Source organism: Poecilia formosa, unplaced genomic scaffold (genome assembly GCF_000485575.1).
Source record: "Poecilia formosa unplaced genomic scaffold, Poecilia_formosa-5.1.2 Scaffold147, whole genome shotgun sequence".
Lineage (NCBI taxonomy): Eukaryota > Metazoa > Chordata > Actinopteri > Cyprinodontiformes > Poeciliidae > Poecilia > Poecilia formosa.
Window position 1 is genome coordinate 958,421 of NW_006800086.1, and position 7,369 is coordinate 965,789.

Consider the following 7,369-nt stretch of genomic DNA (forward strand, 5'->3'; position numbering starts at 1 on the left):
TTGATCTCATCGTGTCACTTTTGACTGAACTGGACAACCAGCCACTTCACAGACAGGCAATTCGAAGGCAGATAAATAGAAAGTCAACGACATCATCATCTAATCTGCAAAACGCGTGGATGGACCTAGCGTCGCCTTCAAGGCGTAGAATTTTATTTTCCAAGCTTCTGCCTCATAGAGGACTCCTCCCGCGCGACTCCCCAACTCAGCTCCTACAGACTAGCCAGCATCAATTAGCAAACATCTGGTGGAGCTGTACATCAGCTGAGATCATTATAGGAGCTGCTTCTCAGTGCAAAGCTGGTAAAAAAAAGTTGCTAAAGGGTTAATAGAGGAGCCATGTTGTGATGACTTCCTGAAGGCCGAGTTTTAGAAAGAGCAGGAGTTTTTAAAGAGACAGAGGCCCAATTTAAAGTCACATTTCTTTACAATTGCTATAACCTGGCACTATGTGATTTTTAGGTATTTAAGAAGTTGCTCTCTGATTGGAAATGTTGCAAAAGAAAGGACAATAAACAATATCATTTTTAGACAAAACAAACAAAAAAAATAACTTGAACAGAGAATAACATCCCCAAAACCCTTCATAACATTCTCTAAAATCTCAAACTCTATTGTCTTGAATATCTGGTTATTTTATGAGCTTTTGTTGTAAGACAGGAACAACAAAACTGACCCAGCTTGTCTATTTTATCACTAAAATCATCTCTGAAACTTAGCTACCCATTCATCATGACTCGAAACGAACTCTGACGAGAAAGCCGGTAAATCTGTTTTGTTGCAGCAGCTCCTTTTTCAGCTTCAGCAGCTTCTCAGACTGTGAAGGACAGAAAACGCTGCATCTGTGTGCCGCTTCTACGTGCAACGTTTTCCTCCTGCGGCTTCAGGAGGCTTTGTGTTGAGTGACGGAGTAAAACACATTCTGTCGCTTTTATTATTACATCCATTGCACTTCGAAATACGGTTTCACATACAGAGCACATCATCTCTTTGACTCCGTGTATGAAATGATGCCATGATAATGTGAAATCGAGGCTTTGCCTAAACTGAGCAGTGGGAATGTTTTGATGGTGTTAATGTGACGTCCTGAAAAAAACAACAAAAAAAACTGAACTACTGCTGCTTACTACGACCTGCACTGCAAAAACACTAAATCTTACCAAGTATCTTTGTCTAGTTTTCAGGGCAAATATCTTAGTACAATTGAAATAAGACAATTGTTCTTATTACTACTAACTAGTAACTTTTCAGCAAGATATAGGAGCTGGTTTTAAGTCAACAGAACTAGTACTTTTTCATCAACATTAGGAATTATTAGCTTAAAACCAGCTCCTATATCTTGGTGAAAAGTCACTTATAAGTTAGTTTTGTCTTAGTTCAAGTGAACTAGAAACTAGACCAAAAATACTTCATAAGATTTTGTATTTTTGCAGCGTAATGTTCTCCCTCCACAGATGGTACACTTGGCCCCGTCTCTCTCCTAGATGAAGCTTTTGCCTGAGCTTTTACTGTGACTAACCCTGTGTGTCCTCTTTCATCTGGCTCAGAGTTTATCTCTTTAGCTGCGTTTCTCACTCCTAACAGAGCTGCTGTTGACATTGGCGTCTTACTTTCCTTTAACATACAAAGTACTCCTAGATCAGCGAGTCGGAGGGATTCCTGCATCGTCAATGACTCAATGCCAGCAACCGCCTCCCCGTCACTACGTCCTCACCCAGGAGGCGTCAAAGAGTCGACGCGATCTGCTGGGGTTCCTTAGGCGACACACTTTTAGGCCAAATAATAAATAATAAACTGAACTTGGCTGCATTGTTTGATAATGATGTTTGAGTCCCGATCCTCCGCATCTGGCTTTGTCTGGTGCAGAATTATGACGCGTGTTGCATGTCGGTGACATAAAGGTCAGATAAAATGCAACATGACCGTTTACACTGCAGACGCAGACCATTTGGTAGCACATATTGGATTTTTTTGGGGGGTGCTGAAAATATTAGCCGTTCTTAAACAGATCAAATATGGACGGAAAAAAAAAAAAGCTGACTCAGGTCGCATCTGCCCGCTGTGTGAACGTAGCCTAACTCACCTGAAATCTGACTGAGGTTCGTTTCGTAAAGTGGCAAAACTGAATGACTGCTTTACCTTGATGTGCATCAAGGTAAAGCTGGGACATTTACTTAAAGCCACATATTTCCATACACCATTGAAATGCATGGCAGATACACATTTGTGTGTTGGAGGAATAAATTCACCGGAAGCCCACAGAAAGAAAGAGACACACCTTCAACTCATCACAAACTCTTGAAACTGTTTGCATCCACGAGCAACAGCTTGCAGAAATAGCCTTGTTAATTAGGCTGATTTAAATAAAAAAATTTAAAAAATAAAGATGCTGATCGGTGATGTTGTCTCCGACATGAATCCTAATGACGTCCACAACCGAGCTGAGCTTAAGATCAGTGTACAATAAGGCAGTTCAATATGTTTTGTTAGGGGTCGAACAGTTTGCAAGACCGACCGAGGAAAGCCATAATCAATCTGGAGATTATAGATAAGGACAGCAAAACCAGCCAAGAACAGCATTTTCCTCTTATCGCCAGTACACCTTGCCCTCCCACCTCAGGTACAGCCAATTAAGCCGGGAGAGGGAAGAGGACGTGCCAGCAGCCACTTCAGGTTGAGGACGCCCGTCAGCCGCCTCCAAACAGGCCCTGGCCCCGCTGAGGGCCCAGAGAGCTCGTTAAGTACGGGAAGAGACGGAGAAGGAGTCGAAGCACGTCCGATTCTCACGGCAGGTACGGCGTTGTAACGTACGGTCCCGAAAAGAAACACACGCATGTAGGAAAAACTGGAATCCGAAAGGGATGAATAACGTGCACTCTGCTGAACCGTCGACGGGCAATTTTCTGGATTACTTACTGCTGACTGCGCTACGGAGAGCGAGCAAGGACAAACGGACCTCGCCCTGGCGTCACTCCCTCTCATCGCTTTTTTAATTCGTTATCACTTTATGTTGTCTTTCTCCACCTTTTATTATGGAAACATTACATCACATTATGGGACCGCGCCACAGCGCAGCAAGAAGCAAAGAAGGCAGGGAGGAACAAACCACGAGAGGTCGAGCAGAGGTCATTTTTTCAGAGTCCAGGTCGAGTCTCAAATCTCTACTGACTGACATAAGAATTCTCTCGGATTAATATGAATTCAATCATTTATTTATGGTTTTATCTCCATATGGAGCAAAGTGTTGCTTAGTGGCTTCTTTTTTTTTTTTTTTTGAGAGAGCGATCCATCAGTCAGAAACCTCTTATAAACCGTTGCACATCATTTTAGACTTAACCGAAGCATATTTACCCAATTATAAACAAAATTATAAACAAAAAAACAAAATTAGCATTTGAGCTTCTATTTGACTTAAACTGCAGGGGCTTTTATTTTGAAGAACTGCAATTCAGTAATGATGCAATAACCCAGATATTTATGTAATATCGGTGAAACCGGATTAAAACTTTTAAACGTGTTTGAGATTAAATTTGAATAGTTAATGGCAATTTAACTGAGAACTAGATAGACAAAACAAGCAACTTCTTTCATTCAAAAATCCTTTTCTTCTGCTACTTTATTGAGTAAACAGACATATGAGCCCAACAACAAAGACATCTATTGTTTTTAATCTGTTATTTAGGTTATCCAACCATCGGATTGGTGCAAAGTCCTACTCAGGAACTCCTGATCGCTCCTGTAAGCTGCAATGCGTTTTGAACACTACAATAGCCTTTTTCAGATCATTGCATTTTTAAGCAAAAATTAACCCACAGTGGGTCAAGAGAAGCAGCTTTGTCATCTTTCAGTGTCTTCTGGTGCCACCTGTGCGTCACATTTATAGGCGAACCAGAAACACGCAAATATAAATGGTTCTGGCTGGAACCTTTGTATTTGTACCTTAAAAATAACAAAACAAACAAAAAAAAAACAAGAATAAGTGCATTAAAATTTTAAAGAAGCTAAAAATCTATGCAACTAAATGATCAAAATCAATACCTAAAGGTGCCAACCCTCGTATATACATACTTTTTTTCATCCATGCATAATATTGACTCATTCAAGTGTTGAAAGCATATCATGTGCAGCATATCTGCAGACTTTTCAGTTGGCCAATATTTATTTTGTTAGAAATCTCTTTTAAAATGGTCTCATGTGATATTCAAATTATTTGAGAAAGTGAATTTAATGTTTTCATATGTTGTCAGCCAAAATCATTGAACCTAACAGAAGAAAAAATGACGGTTAAATGTCACTATTTAATTTATTTATGCGAGTTTAACTTTTGGAATATGACTATTAAGGTAAATCAGCTTTTTTTTTGATGATATTCTGATTTCTTGTTTTTGGTTCTGAAATAATCAGAAATGAATGTTAGACAATAGGAGGCTACAGTACGTAACCCTAACCCTAGCTAATAAACCAAACGAACCATTTGGCAGAGTTTGAACAGAGCTGCCATCTGTAACTTATTGACTGGTTTGCTTTCACCTCTGATTACATGAGGTGAAAACGTCAAATCCCAGACCAAGAGTCTCATTTGAGTCTGAAGTTTCAAACAAGTGAGAGGTCAGTGTGGCTCTGGCCTTCGCAAGTCTGAGACCAGAGTCACCGTCTCTGGCAGGAGCAGCAAGGAGTCCAAAATCAACAACCCAAATGAAAGCAAATGTTGATATTTTTGTGGCTTCCTGTTGCCTTTTTTTCCTCCCTGAATTCTGGCTGCATTTGGAAAAAAAAAAAAAAAAGAAAAAACCCAAACAACAGAAACACAGAACACTGTTGCTAGCTCAGCAATGAAATATTGATCACACAGCTTCACTGTGCTGTGTATCATCACCTCCTCCACCAGCAAGCAAAGTATATCCCAGCTACACACACACACGCACACACACACACACACACGTAAAGCCCCCCTCAAGGGCCTAATCTAAACTGCAGCTTTATGCTCCTGTTCCCCTGCTGACTCTTTGATGTTGCCCAGACCAGACTCTCCCAGCGTCTGGATATCTGTCTACCACTCCTGGCTGATGCTGTCGGATCTAGGCCTGTCGCAATCAGCAGCAAATTAATTCCATCTTACGATAAACTAAAACAAACTCTACAATTTCCATTTGCAGGATCTTTTTTGTGTTTCTATCTTTCAACCTAAAACTGGATGATAACAGTCTTCGGTCTGGTGCACAGTTTTGAAATTCCTCTAATTTGATGTTTCTGTTGCTTTCTTTATTTACTTTGGATTTTTTAAATGTCTTCCAATGTTAAATGCTCAGCAGAATTTAAAGTTGATTGAAGAAGATTGACACTTATTGCCAGTACCGTTATATTACATGAAAATGCTCTCAAAACAACAATATTATCAATTATCACAATAACTTCTGGGGCAATTTGTCGTCCAGCAAAATCAGTCATTGCGACAGGCCTGGTCGAGTCAGCGTGACTCGGCGGCGGTCACCTCAAACCGCCACCAGTCGAGGAGAGTTCAGCCAGATTCCCCGCTTTTGTCTCAGCTTCATCTGGACGCGTACAAAAAGGTGCATCAGCAGAAAACAAAGCACTGGGAGAGAACGAGCGTTCGGTCCGGATAGCTGGACGACGCACAATCGCGCCGGCAAATCGTAGAGAGAAACAAAAGACAGAACAGCAGATGGACTTTCACATTCAGGGGACAAAGAGTTTCAGGAAGCCAGCAGTGACTGCACCACAGAGACCGCCATAGTAGGATGGGAGGGAAAGAGACCCATCTATCCTTTATTTAGTCTAAACCGAGACGGAGTCCATTAGAGTTGCAGAGACTCAAAGAAAAAAAAAGAAAAGAAAAGAAAACGATGCTCCCTCTCGACTTGTTATTGAGTACTATTGGAGTCAAAAGGGGGTAAATTGACTAAGTAGGTCGAAGCGAAGAGCATGCAGAGAAAATATGCTAAACTGAAATTCTGATTGGCCACATGGGTGTGTGGATGCTGCTTTCATAATTGCCTTCGCTTGATGCTTCTCCCCTCATTTTCAACATTTGCTGTGACATTCACTGTGATTGAGAGGGGAGGGGGGAGGAAACAGCATCCCGGTGATGCAAATGGTGTTTGTGTCTCGGGTACCCGCCCCCGTCTCCGCTCGCCCCGACCCCAACCGAGACTAAGCATCTGAGAGCGGTTCCCTTCACATCAGCGCAAACAGCAACTCCGCCAGCGCCGGTGGAGTCCACGCAGATGCCTTTGAATCATGTGAGTGAGCAGCGGCGCTACTTACCACGCTTGCTGGACAGGGTGGTATCTGTCACAAAGAAAGAGGGTGGAGAGGAGGGATGGGGGAGGAGACAGGAGAGAGAGAGAGAGAGAGAGAGAGAGAGATGATTAGAACATAATAGCCCAGGTGAAAAAAAAGTATATTTTAGTATATTTCAAACATACTTAAATTTGTGAAAGTACACTTTATGTATACTAAGTATTAAGTGTACTACCTATAAGTATATCTGAAGTATATTAAAGTATACTTGTACCAATTTTGAAATTAGAACTTTAAACACATTTAAACATAATTGTGCCAAAATACACTTTTAATATATTAAATAAAAGTATACTTTAAGTGAACAAAATATATATTTACCCAAGTCTAAATATACACTTGCTCAAGTATATTTAAAATATATTTTGTGTATATTTTAAAATATATGCTCAAAATAGAATTTTTCAAAATTCACTTAACACTACTTTAGATTATTATTTTCAGTATGTTTTAAATTACATCTCAGTGTAAATTTTAGGCTAATAAAGTGTGCCTTAATTTTCTTTATTTAACCAGGTGAACCCAGTTGAGATCCAGATCTCATTTTCAAGAGGGACCTGGGCAGAAGTCTGCAACACGCAGCAACCTGATTACAAAATAAAACTAATTAATGCTTATGCAGAAGTATGTCTTTTAGTCCATTTAATGTAATATGTAGTACCTAAAAAGTATGAATTTTTAAGTGCCCTAATAATCTTTTAATATTTATTAAAATTGCATACAATAAAAAATTATAATCATGATGTAATGTTTAAGAAAGTACCCAATCCATTTTCAGATGTGTGATGTAAAACCTTATAATCAACGGCATTAGCTCTAGTTCGTACTCCAGACCAGATGGTGGCGGTATTGCACACTTTCATCTATTTAAAAAAACGCCACAAAGAGAAGAAAAAACTTGAACGCAGGGCAGATAACAGACTTTGTTCAAATTTGCCATTTTTACTTGCATAATATTGCCTTAAAAGTAGAGAGGGCCTTGATAGTAGTTACTAATTTTGGTCAATTCAAGCTGGTGGCGTTCTTGTTTTTTCCCCTTGTTAATCTA

General features: G+C 40.0%; 1 protein-coding gene across 2 annotated transcripts in view; it reads right to left on the reverse strand.

The window, feature by feature from the left end:
* The window catches only part of LOC103145804 (cadherin-4-like), a 307,601-nt gene that overhangs the window by 169,588 nt on the left and 130,644 nt on the right, over positions 1–7,369 (reverse strand). For both annotated transcript variants that reach the window (XM_016677075.1, XM_007563401.2), the window contains exon 3: positions 6,286–6,309. In XM_016677075.1, coding sequence (XP_016532561.1) covers positions 6,286–6,309 — 24 coding nt within the window. The remainder of the gene's footprint in view (positions 1–6,285; positions 6,310–7,369) is intronic.